Raw genomic sequence first — 14,675 nt, 5'->3', positions numbered from 1 at the left:
TTATTTTTAATATAATAGACTTGATGCTACCATGTTATGTGACTGCATTTGGGGAAATGTTACACACCTGTACTTTTAACAAGCTACTATGTAAATTCTTTAAAGGGCGCAATCCTAACCTGCACTGGAGCAGGCAAGCCAGGAGGCTTGCGCTGCATCCAACGCAGGATTGCAGCGAGCCGCGGCTCAGCCACAGACAAGGGGAAGCTCTTCCCCTTACCTGTGGGTAAGGGCTGCACAGCCCTATGTGTCTCCTCGGACCTGCGCCACCTCCGGAGGTGGCGCAAGTCCGAGGAGAACGGAGCGGCTTGAAGCTGCTCCACTCGCCCCGGGAACAGTGGTTGGAATCTGGCATTACCGCCGGGTCCCAGCCCTGCCCCCGGCTCCCTGTGCGCTCACCCCGGTCCCACCTTCCCCCCACCAATAACGCCCGCTCCCCACACCCCCCATGCCTACCTTTACCGCTTATGTCGGCACGCTCACGCCAAAACAAGCGGCAACACGGGAGCTGCGGTGGAGGCTTCTGCCTCCGCCCGCACATCGGCGCATCTGAATGCGCTGATGCAGCTCCCGCCTAAGGAGGTGTAGACGTACTTTACAGCACATTTGTGACCCTCCAGGGCCACCTATACTGGCATAACTGCTGGTTAGGATTGTGCCCTAACAGTGATAGTCAATGGGTCTTACTCCTGGGTAAGTGTGGGTAGGATTGCAGCCTAGAATAGTTAAAAAATTTTCCTGCTTAATGATGTCACATCCACTCATGATATCACTTCTGGTGGGTCCTGACAGATTCTCATTTTTAAAAGCGGGTCCCGGTGCTAAATGTGTGAGAACCACTGCCTTACCCAAACAATCCATATTCAGAATGCGAACAATTACATTGTCAGCGCAATTCACTGTAAGTCCCCATACAGTGATGCAGCAGCGTCAGCATCCTGTGGGGGAGTTTTGGCCTCCAGAATCCTCCTTGGGGTAAATCACTGCCAGCTCGGTGGGCCTACTTGAACCCGCACCAGCGATATCACTGGCACAAGTCCACGTGGACCCATGAAGGTGAGTCCAGCCCAGGAAGGGGGTTAGGTTTTAGCATGTGCCACTGCAGCAGAAACCACCCCCTTCCCTATCCTGTCCTTCTCTTCTTCCCACCCCATCACTGTCCCATTCTGCCCACCTGCCTCCACCCACCCCCTGCGCAATCTTGCCTGGGATGGTGCAGCGGGCATCCAACAGTAGCCAGAGTTTGTGCTCTGGCGTGTCGCCTTTGGCAGAAGCTGGAAAGTGCCCAGCACCACTGGAATGTTTGTTCTGGCAGTGCTTGCGCTGTTAGGATTAGGTCTTGTGATACCCATCCTGGCTCCTTTCACTTGTTCGGATGCCTTGTTCGGGTGCCTGGTTTGATGCGTGTTTTGATAAGCATCCTCACTAGGGCAACTTGTGTCCCAAATTATAGTCTGCAATTACAGTGGGATTGGAGCTGATGCCATGTGTCATGGAGCACATGGCACCCTCCGGCAACTTACTGGGGCCCTAGGGAGGCTGTGTCTCATATAGGAGAATTGGGCGCCGCCGGCAAATGGTGGTCACTGGTCACCCCCAGGCCCCACTGCTTACCTTGATGGTAAAGAGTGAGAAAAAGTGAAATCTGCATCCACCAGCAATGGAAGGGGGAGATGGGATGGAGCCCCCCCCCCAGAGTGTACCTTGCAGAGGACCCCCTCTAATGTGTAGCTGTTGCTTGCCACAAAGCGCAAAAGATGTTACACTTGTTCTTCCTCTGTTAACAGAGCACCTTAGACGAGCTTTCACTCATTTTCAGAAGGAAACAGATCCTTCCTTTCCCCACCTGGCCTTTTTAAATCTTCAGATGGAGAAAACAGAGGCCTGAATATCTGCACATTATAGAAATGGTTCCTTGCCATTGTACCCTCTTGGTTTTTCATCTGTGAATGCCTTTCTGGTCTTAAACCAAGATTGCAACTTCAGGAAATTCCCACCCCAGGGAAATCCATATGTAGAAAAGTTCCCCTGCTAAGTATCACACATCTGATTCAGACAGGGCAGTCAGGATCCACCCAGTAAGAGAATGCTCACCAGTTTGCTTTTTTTTTAGAGTTGAAAGGAGGGCTAGACATTTTTTAAAAATACAAATTATCCAACAATTAAAATACATATTTATTTTAAATAAATGCATGATCGCTTTAGGTTCTCGTGTAGAAAACCAGAAAGATTAAACAAGGGAGGGCAACAGGATGCAAGTCTCTTGTTATCTGGTGTGCTCCCTGGGGCATTTGGTGGGCCGCTGTGAGATACAGGAAGCTGGACTAGATGGGCCTATGGCCTGATCCAGTGGGGCTGTTCTTATGTTCTTAAACAGATCCGTTCTGATGACTAGACATATATACAGGTCCCCATCCTTAAACCCAGACATTGATGAGCAGGTCAGCTATTCATTGCCTCGGTCTGGTGAAACCAGCACAACACCTTTATTGCAGCTTTATTGCAGCTATGGTTTAATCATCACAGATCAAACAAGTTTTTTTTTTTTTGAAGCGTTATTCCTGTTTCTCCAACTCCCTTTTCCTTGTCTCACGTTTTTTAGGGTGTGGGCCTGCAGGCAAGGAATTGTGTTTATTTTTTTTATTTTTGCACAGCACCTAGCGCAAAGTTCATGCTCCTGAAATAATAGTGATGAAGATTCTTGTTTTAAAACGAAAGTGTTGGAGATCTGTTCAAGATACTGGCAGCCGCTATACCCCTTTATCTGATGCAGCAATTTTGTTCTTCAGACAAGCTGCTGCAGTGCTTGAGATAAGGATGTGAAGGTGGGGCAGGAGTTCAGTGGCTTCCTAGTGAACTCCCCACAGAGCCTTCATTCCCTTTGATTAAGTACCTTGGCTGCTTCCTTCCAGCTTCATAAGGTGAGGTGCACACAAGGCCCTCTTTAAATTTTTGGAGGAAGGACAGGGTAGAACTGTATTGGTTCAATGCCTCCTTGATTCTTCTTGCCTGCTTCATTCACAAGAGGTCCACTTATGATGGAGAGAACTTCCCCCACAAATGGTCTACAAACTAGGAGTATCTGATGAAACACAGAGGGTGGGACAACAGCTGGGAGTGAGGGGAAGTGAGAGGCTTCTCTCCAGGCCAGACATGAAGGGTTTCAGTTCTGTCTCTGAGTGCTGTGAGCTTTGCAATGAGTGGGACTTGCCAAGGAGGCGTTGCCTGAACTTCTTTGGGGGGAAATGAGCGGAATTGTTTTCCTGTGCTTGTACTGGGTTGCAGTGGGTGCGTTACAAGGTCCACGCGTATACGGTAAAGAGCCAGGTTACGCTCACCCCTCTGAGTCATTTTAGGATGTTGTGTGAGAGACTGCAGGGTGTCTACATGAGCCTCCTCTGTAGATACCCCATAGGTGCAGTTGAGCCAAGGGTGGTGACGGAACAATGGCATTACCTGGCAGCTATGAGGGTTTCCTCAAACTAACTGTGATGAGGCAGCTATGGTTGTTTAATGTTTAGTGTTTTATGGTTGTTGTTTAACCCATTTATGTATAAGACAGGGGTGAGGATCACTACCATTAAGGAGGCATGTGGATGAGGGGAGTGGAATCCTTTTTTCTGGCCCACCTTACTTCCCTGTGGTCTGTTACTTCAGGCTCCTCTCACCCATCTCAGTTCTCTGATACCAGAAGCAAGCCAGGCTGGGAGAAAAGTCCCTGCACAAGGGGCACCTGGGGGCATAAGAGGGCCAGGATCTTATAGTGGTTTAGTAGTCAGACTCAGACCAGGTTCAAATCCCCGCTCAGCCATAAAGCTTCCTGGGTGACTTTGGGCCAGTCACTGTCTCTCGGCCTAACCTACCTCACAGGGTTGTTGTGAGAACAAAAGGAGGAGAGGAACCATGAACACCACCCTGAGCTCCTTGAAGGAAGGGTGGTATAAAAATGTGAATGAATGAATGAATGAATGAATGAGGCAGGGAAAGGGAGAGAGTCGGGCTTCCTCACTTTCACAGTTCTGTTGATGTTAAAAGCAGGATGCCCTACACACACTGTTATGTATGCAAGTTATGCAGGATCAAAATCCTGCACAACTGATTGGCCCGGTCTTATGGCTGGCCAATTGGGTGGTGGATCGAAATCCTACCATCCGATTGGCCCTCTAGTTTAGTGTATCAACAGCACCAATCATGGGGAATCTGGGCAGAGCTAAGGGGTATAAAGCCCTTGTGTTTTGCCTTGTGTTTCATTGCCAGGTTCTTTTCCGAAGGTGAAATAAATGTGTTGAGCTGTTTTCTCTATGCCTTCCTTTATTCACATGGACCCACTATCAAACACACACTGCCATCCAATTGTGTCTCGGCCCCACACCGCATCCATGGGCAGCCGATTTCACCCCACATTAGAACTCAAGCACACTCTCCGTCCATCCTCTCCACTAGCACCAGCTACAGGAGCAAAGCAGAAAGCTTTTGCCTGCGGCTCTGGTGCTCCTGCAGTCCACCAGTCCAAGGCTCCATGCCGGCCCTGGGGTGGTGCATACCGGAATGTTGCCTGATGCTTTCGTGAGTTCACTGCCTCTGCACTACGCAAAAAAAGCAGCCCCAAACCCTTACTGTGCTCCTCTTGTGCTGGCATCAAACGGGGAACTGCTTTTTAAGGGAAACCGCACAGTTAGCTAGCCCAATACCAAATCAAGCCAAGTGCTCATTTCTTTATCCTGGCTAGACTCCCAGAGCCATACCTCTCTCCTGACCTTCTGCAGCCTTACCCCATGGTAAGTTCTACATTGTGGGGTAAGACTGCAGAAGGTCTGAGGAGAGGTATGGCTCTGGGAATCTTTTAATGTGATCTGTCTACCGGTTCAAAACATATCAAATGTTCTTTGTTGCATTCTTAAGGGCTTGAAGGATTTGAAGTCATTTGTAAAGACTCCATGTGGTTTGATTCTAAATCAGGTATTTTTCTCTCCCACTTCCTCTCTTTCCTGCCCATCCTGTTTTGTTGTTTTTTTCTCCTCCTCCCTTATTGGTCAAGCTTGAAGTGATTGTGCTTGTGAATCAAGGTATGAAGGATCACTCATGCACTGAAGGATTTTCCCTGATGATGAAAGCACATCTCCCTGTGATTTACCTGTGTGACCCTTTCACTGCTATTTAAAAACCCTCTTGAGTAGAAAAAATCCTTTTGTGAAGAAAAAGGCCTAAAACAAACAACAACGCCAGACATGGTCCATTTAGTTCTGGCTGCAGCCAGGTTGTTTGAATCTCTCACTATACTAGGGTCCTCCAATGAAACTGATCACCAGTTAATGGAGGAAAATATATATGACATTCACTGCTACAAGATGCAGTGGTGGCCACTGATTTACAGCCCAATCCTAATTAAATCCCCGTGCAGTGATGCAGTGGCACCAGGATAGCTTCTGCTGTATCTTATGGGGCAATTTTGCAGTCTGTAGGTCTCCTCAAGGTAAGAGGACATTTGTCCCCTTGCCCTGGGGAAAGCCTCAGCCTGAATAACAGGGCTACTTGGACCTACATATGCTACATAACTGGCACATGTTCACATGCACATATGTTGTGGATTGGGCCTGGGAAGGAGGATAGGATATGATGTGCGCTGGTCCCACTGATCCCACTCCCTCCCAGGCCAATCCATCACCCTGCGCCATCGCTGCCTAACTCCATTCCACTTCCTCTCCAGCTTCCCTGCCCTTTCCCTGGCCCTGTGCTGGCCATATCTGGTCTGGCAGGTGTCCCTGCAGCTGCCAATGGTTGGCAACCTTCAGTCTCGAAAGACTATGGTATAAGCCTACAGCACCTGGTATTCCCAAGCGGTCTCCCATCCAAGTACTAACCAGACCTGACCCTGCTTAGCTTCCAAGATCAGACGAGATCAGGCATGTGCAGGGTAGGAAGGGTGCAGCCTTCCTGACAATGTGCCTGGCCTTTGCTTGTCGCAAAGCGCTTTATGGCGCTTTTGTGAACAGCGTGCACCATAAGAACAGCCCCGCAGGAGCAGGCCAAAGGCCCATCTAGTCCAGCATTTTGTATCTCACAGTGGCCCACCAAATGCCTGAGTGCACAAGACAACAAGAGTCCTGCATCCTGGTGCCCTCCATTGCATCTGGCATTCTGAGGAACATCAGTTGCACATGTGTTCCACCCTGCTACTAGAGCATAGGATTGGGGCATTAGATGGCTTTAACAGAAGGGTGGGGAATAAAATCCATGAGCAAAAGCTCTTTCAGCTGCTGTTTGCCACAAGAACTAAATGGAAGCTCTGGGAGCAGAGGGGAAATGCCAGTGAATACTGGTTGCTGGAAACAGCAATGAAAGGACAGGATAGTTTGTTACCTTTATGGCTTTCTTAGTGTCCTGGTGCATCTGGCCAGCCACAGTAACATGCTGATCATATAATGCATGTTGAAATTTATTGTTACTGTTATGGCTCCAGATCAAACCAGATGGAAATGAACAATTCATTTCAAGGACTCAGTCTGGTCATAGATCCTTTTATCATTTTCCTTTATTTGCTTGGTCTCCTTCAAAAGTCATTTTTCGTACAAGAACAAATAATCACAATAACAGCATTAATAATAATAATAATAATAATAATAATAATAATAATAATAATAATACGTTAATAATAACAATAATGATACTGCACTTGATACAGAATGCACCAAGATGAGAAAAATACAATAAATAGCTAAATAAATAAATAAATAAGCCACGTTGTGAAAAAAAATCATTTTCAAGGGTGTTTTTTTTTTTGCCTACACATAGGAAATCAGCATTAAATATTATGTTCCACTGACTACCCAAACTGAGAATATCTCAGACACTTTCACATTAGAATGTATCTTTGATACCAATGTCATCCAAAGAGAGAAATTTGTCCCCTCTTTGTAAAGTAGGAGGTAACCTAGCAGTCTTGCTCGCAGTGCTACCCCTTAAAAAATCAAGAGCAGTTCATGTAACATACATCATCAAGATTGACATTACTATGTCACAGCAGATATACACAGTATATGTATCAATATCAATATAAATATATGTATCTTGGTAGACAAACATATGCACAAGTTAACCTGTGCTTTTCATATACACTTGTGAGTCTATAAGGCCCACAAGCAGGCATTCATAATCCTTCCGGTACTCCAACAAAACGACCATTGGAGCAATAAATAAGTATACATCAATAAATAAGATTAAATTAAAATTTGTAAACAGCCACAATACTGTCTTCCCACAACTCCTACTCTGCGAACCAGTTTAGAATTCTTCCCCTTGCTCTCAGTAGGGAATTTTCAGTCACAGAAGCTTTCATTTTGAATTGTGGGACCAGCATTGGAAGAACACTTGGGATTTAGGGATGAATAGGAGCCCTTTAATCCAAGGCAATGACGCCAAAATAGTTCTGTCCCTCTCTACTCAGGTCCAGATACTTAGCCGATTCTGTTCGGGACCACAGGAGGTCTCCTCTGGTCAGCTTGAAGACACCTCCTTGATAGATGGACTCAAACCACAAGTTGGAGTTCTGCCCACTCTCACAGACGGACTTGACGGACTTCAGCAAGTCTATTTTGTCGTTAAAGACTGTGGAGTAAGTCTGGACGGTGTGGCTGAGAAGGAGGCTGTCTCTGCTGGTGCAGCTGGTTCCGTGGAACATGAGCTGCGAGTAAACAAAATAGAGCCCATCGGAGGGGATGACCAGTGCATTCTGCTCTCTGTCTAAGACGATCTTCTCCAACATGGCAGGAGCAACCTTTTCTGACCAGACCATTTCACTGCTGTCACTCAAGGTAGCTAAAAGATAGAAGGAAAAACAATCAACCTCAAGCACAGGGCTGGCCCAAGACCACCTCAAACCACAAACTGAGAGTGTGCCCCAGAATCCTTTGCAACCTGAGGCAACAGGCCAAGTGCTGCCCCGCTTACCCAATCTGCTTTTCCCACCCTCCAGTGTTCAACACACTCTTCCCCTCTTTCTGTCCCCTCTTTCTGTCTGTCCCCCTTTTCTTTTTCCTTTTCTAGTCATCATTATCTCCCCAAAGGGTAGCTTCACTGTCCCTTATTTAGATCATATCCCTTCATTTTGGTATTTTGGTCTAGTTAGAAATAGCAAAGACAAGCAAAGCCAAAAAACCCCGTAATGTCCTCCTGATGCCACTGAGGAATCCCTGCTCACCTATGACATGGGCAACTGGTTTCCGGGATGCCAGGGCTTGTACTTTCATTGTCTGAGGTAACCCGCCTGCAAAGATGAAAAGAAGACAGATTGTCAGGTAATAGTACATCTTCAAATAACCTCCTTCCTTCAAATATCCCACATGAGTCTGGATTAGCTGTTATGCAGCATACTCTTCAGCTAGCTAGGCTTCCAATGGCCATTGCATTGGTAGACTGAAGAGGATTCTGTTATGAAACACTATTGGGGAGAACTTACCAATAGATGATTTTCTGTCTTCCATGGCATCCTGGAAATGAAACAGAGAGTTGAGGTTAATATGCATGTTTCAGATAAAAGCTGAGAGAGAAAGAGAGAGAGCGAGAGAGATGGGGTGTGAGGGGGGGGAAGACAAAAAACATATGGTTAAATTGGTGGTGATGTTTTTGAGGCCAAATTTGGCAAATTTCCATATCGGCTGCTGGCTTGTCTAGATCAGAGCTGCACAACTAGGGGCCAACCAAGCCAAACATGGGCTACTATGAGCCTGACAGGAAGGGGAAAGACCAGATTTAAATGTTTTCAATCAATAAAACACATCAAACAGTGGGCTTCATGTGGCATGCAATGAGAAGCTTTTCTCATTTTAACACCTAGAACTGCAAAACACAACGGAGATGCACATCAAGCTTCATTGCTAGTCACCTGTGTTTGGAAATTTGGCTTGGTGGGCCACAACTTGCACAGGCCATATGAAGATGATTTTTTTTTTTTTAATCAGATAGTCTGTTATTTTAATTGAATTTCTCTGCATCGATTAATTTAAGCCCATTGTTTTAACTATGGACTTGTACAACGTTTCACATCTCCCTTCTTTGAAACACCTCTAAAACCCACAATGCCCATCATCAGCGATAACAAAAATGATTTACATTTGTTTTTTGGGGGGGTTTGTCAGCCAGGGGGAACAATTTAGTTTATAGTAAACACTTGTTCTCCTCTTTCCACCTTTCGACGCCCGAGGCAATATTTTCCCCAGAACAGGCTGCTTGGCAGTTTCAGCTGAAATTCATTTCAAAGGAGAACAGATCAAAGATGCCGTTCTTATCTCTCCCCCCTCCTTTTTTTTTTTTGGCTTACCTGGTCTGCAGACTGCCTGAAAGCTCCAAATTGCAAAACGGCGAAAACGGCCACGGCCCCCATCAGCAGCAGAAACGAACAGATGCTCAGACACTTCCATCTACCTTCTTGGCTCGGCTTTTCGCGCACCACGGTCACTTTGCCGCCTGTTTCCACGTCGTACACCAAATGCTCGGAGCTCATGGCTTGCTCGTGTGTTTGGGAGGAGGGTGAAAGAGACACCTGCTCAAGGGACGCGGTGGACGGATCCACAGCGGATTCCGAGCTGGCGGGAGAAATGTGGCTGGCTGTGTGGGCCAGGTGGTTTTTGCAGGCGAACTTGCTTATTTCACTGCTGGAGGTTGAAGTCTCAGTCAAGCTAGCCAAGGACAAGAGAAGCCACTATCAGTTCTTTCGGCCTTGAGAAGAAGGTTCCTGGTGATTCCGCTGCTGGCAAAGCTGCCACAGGTCTTGCTGAGCCTAGCTACTTGTAGGGTTCCCTTGAGGAATGGGTGCTGCCGCCTTGCTTTTAAACCCTCCTCTGTCCTCTCTGCTTCTGTTCTTTCAGTGTGACTTTTCCTCCAAGAGGAGAGTGAGTGCCTCAGGCTGGCAGTGCGCCGCTTTTAAACCTGTCAGCCAGGCTTCAAACTTCCCCGCCCTGTGATACGAAGGAAACAAATACTTCCCCCACCCACAGGAAGAGGGAAAAAGCTGTAACAGAAAGAATCGCTCAAAGAGGAAGGGGGATGGCCTCTCTGCTGGTGGGGCATCCCCCAAGGCTACCCACCACCATGCACCATCTCTGAACAGCAGTTGGGCAGTGGTTTCAGATGCTCCCTCTCCACACACACACCTTGAAGAGGACGCCTTGTGACCAAGACTGCAGGGCATTCCATGCTGTCATGAACAGTTGCAAGAAGAGTAAAGTGGCCAAAGCCTATGCTTTGCATGCTTGAGGGCCCAGATTCAATCCCTGCTGCTGCCTCAGGTCCACCTCCCTCCCTGTCCTCTGCCCTGCCTACGAACACCCTCGTTCCTCCCCTGCTACGTTTGCGCCTAGCTTTGCCGGTCCAACAGTGGGTCCCCTGCTTTGCCACTGGTTGTGGTAGCATGTGCAAAATGGCTGCCGGCAGTGTGCTGCGCATGCTGCCCAAAACCACTTTAGGATGCTGGAACTACCATTACTCTGTTGTAAACCACTGGATGCACCAGCCCAATCCTAGGTAGGAAGGGGTCATCAGTTCAGTTGGCATCCTTCAGTATCAGAAGACTATGGTATCATGCTCTGAATAGTGGTTCCGGAACAGTGTCCTCTCCAGTGCACGAAGCCTGGGTAAGGTAGATATGGAGGATAGACTGTTACCCATGCAGCAAATCTGCCCTCTCCACATTGTTGAAGTGGTCCAATGGAAAGGCAGAAACCAATACGGTAGGTTCCAGCGGTGTCACAGCCAGAACGTGACTGTGTTCAGCCATGAACTGCCTCAGGGACTCCGGCTCCAGATTTTGCCTGGAGGTTGTCTCCTGAAGCCTTTTCCATAACTGGATGTAGCTACAAGGCAGTGGAGGTTTGGGATCAGAGTTTTCCTTCTCTCAGATGAGCTACCTTCCCAGGCTGACGAGTCCCATCTACCAGGTATAACAGGCCTGTAAAAGTAGGGCAGGTTTATTACCAGGCTCTCCGATAAAGATCCGAGAGGGAACAGCTTGCTTAAGGCTTGTCTAGGAAGCTCCTGGATGAGATAGGGTTTAAACCAGGGACTTCCTTGCTAACACCTGTAAGCACTATGCTACTTCTCCCGTTTCATAACTTTGTGGGAAAATTTATAGGATCAAATGATTCCTGTGTCACCGTGTAGGCTCATACATTTGACCATAATAGGACATTGCTTCCTATGAGGGTACATCATTGGTTCATCCAGCATTATGTTGAATGATATTGGCTCTCCAGGGCTTCCCAGAGATGCCAGTGATTGAATTTGGGTCCTTATGCCTGCAACACATAGGCTTTACCTCTGGGCCCTTTTGATTCTTCCAGAGGTATTGGGTTTATTGATCTACACATGACCTGATGGATGAACATGGTTTGATAAGAACATAAGAACCCTGCTGGATCAGGCCATAGGCCCACCTAGTCCAGCTTCCTGTATCTCACAGCGGCCCACCAAAAGCCCCAGGGAGCACACCTGATAACAAGAGACCTGCATCCTGGTGCCTTCCCTCGCATCTGACATAGCCCATTTCTAAAATCAGGAGGTTGCACATACACATCATGGCTTGTAACCCATTATGGATTTTTTCCTCCAGAAACTTGTCCAATCCCCTTTTAAAGGCATCCAGGCCAGACACCATCACCACATCCTGTGGCAAGGAGTTCCACAGACCAACCACATGCTGAGTAAAGAAATATTTTCTTCTGTCTGTCCTAACCCGCCCAACACTCAATTTTAGTGGATGTCCCCTGGTTCTGGTATTATGTGAGAGTGTAAAGAGCATCTCCCTATCCACTCTGTCCATCCCCTGCATAATTTTGTATGTCTCAATCATGTCCCCCCTCAGGTGTCTCTTTTCTAGAGACATCTCTTTTCTTGATACATGTGCATATTGTTCAGTACATTATTCTGAACGTGAAACCCCATTGTCATGCTCAGGGCTGTGCAGATACGCCATCCCCCGCTTTAAAAAAAAGTATTTTACAGTTTACATAAAGGAAAACCAAACAGCTTCCCAAATAATGTAACTCGGTGATTAGAATACACAATGCACATAGAACACACTGGCACGCTTTGGCGATGAACCAGAATGATATACAGGCTCATTCAATGCACACATTGAAGCCTGGAGACTTAAAGCCTGGAGAGGAGCTGCACTGCAGTGGCACTGCATGTATTACATTATCTAAAGGAAACACAGCACCATGGGGCAGGAAGTGAATTGGATCAACCACAGGAAGCTACGTACTGCCGAGTCAGCATTCGTCTGACTCTTCTAGTTACCGATCTCCGTGCATGAGGTTACTGGTTTCTATTTCTGCAACATTTTCAGGTAGGCTTCGTAAAAGCATCACTCCCTGCCCCCCCCCCCACAAACCACTGCCACTCAGCTCTCTCTTCTGGTCTCAGTCAGCTCTACTCAGTAGAGTCTACCCAGTGCAGGCTGTGGGACAGCTATTGAAGAACAGGAAATCGGAGCATAATAATAGCCACTGAGGGGTGTGAGGGAGGGGTCAGGATCCAGTGGTGGGTCCTGATCTGATTTTTGGTGGGTCCCCTAAAGGTGATAGACAGATCAGATAACTAATTGCTTCAAGCCCTGAGACTGTTCAAAAATCAGAGACTGTAGCTGCTAATTACCCTGCAAAGAGCTCAGCTCCTGCAGTTTGCAAGGATGTGTAAATATTGGGAGATAAATGTTTCAGGGTCTTTTTTGTGGTTATTATTACTTATAAATGAATGAATGAATAAGATATTATTTCTTTCTACAGCTCCTTTTTTCAAAGACTGGTAAGCCTAGGTGGATCCCAACAGAGTGTTGTTTTTAAAACGTGGGTCCTAGTGCTAAAAAGTTTGGGAACCACTGCCTTACAGTTTGAAGTGGTATAGTTCATCAGCAACATTAGTTCATCAGCTAGATAGCATCTAGCTCATCTCTTGTGTGCAAATACCAGTCAGGCAGAACAGTAGTAAACTAGATGTGTATTAGCAGGGGTTCCAAAAAGGGTTTTAGGACCACAGAAGAGAGAGCTGCAGTGATAACAAAAATAAAAAGTCACTTTCAGCATACCAAAAGATGGGAGGGCAAGGATTTAATGCAGCAGTTTTCAACTGGTGTGTCGTGCCACATTAGTGTGCCACAAAAGGTCCACAGGTGTGCTGTGAGAGTTTGGAGCACAGGGATTGAGAATTGCTGAAAAACTCTTCCAGGTTCTACATAAGAACATAAGAACAGCCCCGCTGGATCAGGTCAAAGGCCCAGCTAGTCCAGCTTCCTGTATCTCACAGCGGCCCACCAAATGCCCCAGGGAGCACACCAGACAACAAGAGACCTCATCCTAGTGCCCTCCCTTGCATCTGGCATTCTGACATAGCCCATTTCTAAAATCAGGAGGTTGCGCATACACATCATGGCTTGTAACTCGTAATGGATTTTTCCTCCAGAAACTTGTCCAATCCCCTTTTAAAGGCATTTGGCCAGATGCAATAACCACATCCTGTGGCAAGGAGTTCCAACTAAACGCTGAGTAAAGAAATTTTTTTTTTGTTTCTCCTAACTCTCCCAACACTCAATTTTAGTGGACGTCCCCTGGTTCTGGTGTTGTGTGAGAGGGAAAAGAGCATCTTTCTATCCACTCTGTGCATCATTTTGTATGTTTCAATCATGTACCCCCTCAGGCACCTTTTTTCCAGACTGAAGAGGCCCAAATGCCATAGCCTCTCCTCATAAGGAAGGTGACCCAGCCCAGTAATCATTTTAGTCACTCTCTTTTGCACCTTTTCCATTTCCACTATGTCCTTTTTGAGATGTGGCGACCAGAACTAGATGTAATACTCCAGGTGTGGCCTTCCCATTGATTTGTGCAATGGCATTATAATATTAGACGTTTTATTCTCAATAACTTTTCTAATGATCCCACACATGGAATTAGCCTTCACTGCCGCTACACATTGGGTCGCCACTTTCATCAAGCTGTCCACCACCACCACCCCAAGACCTCGCTCCTGATCTGTTACACACAGCTCAAAACTCATTAGCCTATACGTGAAGTTTTGATTTTTTTTTTGCCCCAACGTGCATTACTTTACACTTACTTACATCTGTGGCTCTGTTTTTAGGGCAATGGTCTGTAGTAACAAATTGTCTGTTACTCTGCCAGCTCTGCCGGGGACAGGCAGACCAAAAGCAGAGCCACAGAACCTGGAAGAGCCTCCCGGAAGCCAGAAATAATGAGCAGTGAAGACCACAGAGGAGACCAGAGAGATCAGTGTGCCATGAGAAGAAAAATGTTGAAAATTGCTGATTTAATGGCAAGGAGATTACAAAGCAAGTTGAAAATAAAGGAATCCGTATACCACAGAACAAAACATGGGCCCTCACTTAGTCTATTCATGAGCTCCATGTCCAACCTAGCATCTGCATGGCAGCTAAGGAATGGGCAGGATGTGCACTGATGCTCTAACACTGTAGCAGGGCAGTTGCTGGTTTGATGGCCAGCGGGCATCAATCTTGCTTTCTTAGTGGTTATCTGGGATTATTTGGAGTGTTTGACTTTCCCACACTTCTGGATATCCGATGGTCTGCAGGCTCCAAAGAGCTGACCCCAAGTCAAATTTCTTTGGGTGCCAGCAGCAGTGTCCAGTGCAGCATCAGGGGATGCCAATGG

General features: G+C 46.9%; 1 protein-coding gene and 1 pseudogene across 1 annotated transcript; both read right to left on the bottom strand.

Annotated features, from left to right (window-relative positions):
- Positions 1–5,812: 5,812 nt before the first annotated feature.
- Positions 5,813–5,931, bottom strand: LOC136642439 (5S ribosomal RNA; annotated as a pseudogene).
- Positions 5,932–7,396: 1,465 nt separating this feature from the next.
- TNF (tumor necrosis factor) lies at positions 7,397–9,499 on the bottom strand. Its single transcript, XM_066613110.1, has 4 exons — positions 9,317–9,499; positions 8,456–8,486; positions 8,198–8,263; positions 7,397–7,815 (listed from the first exon to the last, which is right to left on the bottom strand). Exons 1-4 carry the CDS (start codon positions 9,497–9,499, stop codon positions 7,397–7,399), a joined length of 699 nt encoding a protein of 232 aa, XP_066469207.1.
- Between the last annotated feature and the right edge of the window lie 5,176 nt (positions 9,500–14,675).

This window comes from Tiliqua scincoides, chromosome 2, assembly GCF_035046505.1.
Source record: "Tiliqua scincoides isolate rTilSci1 chromosome 2, rTilSci1.hap2, whole genome shotgun sequence".
Classification (NCBI taxonomy): Eukaryota; Metazoa; Chordata; class Lepidosauria; order Squamata; family Scincidae; genus Tiliqua; species Tiliqua scincoides.
Note: the sequence above shows the minus strand (reverse complement) of the source record. Positions and strands in the feature narration are given on the sequence as shown.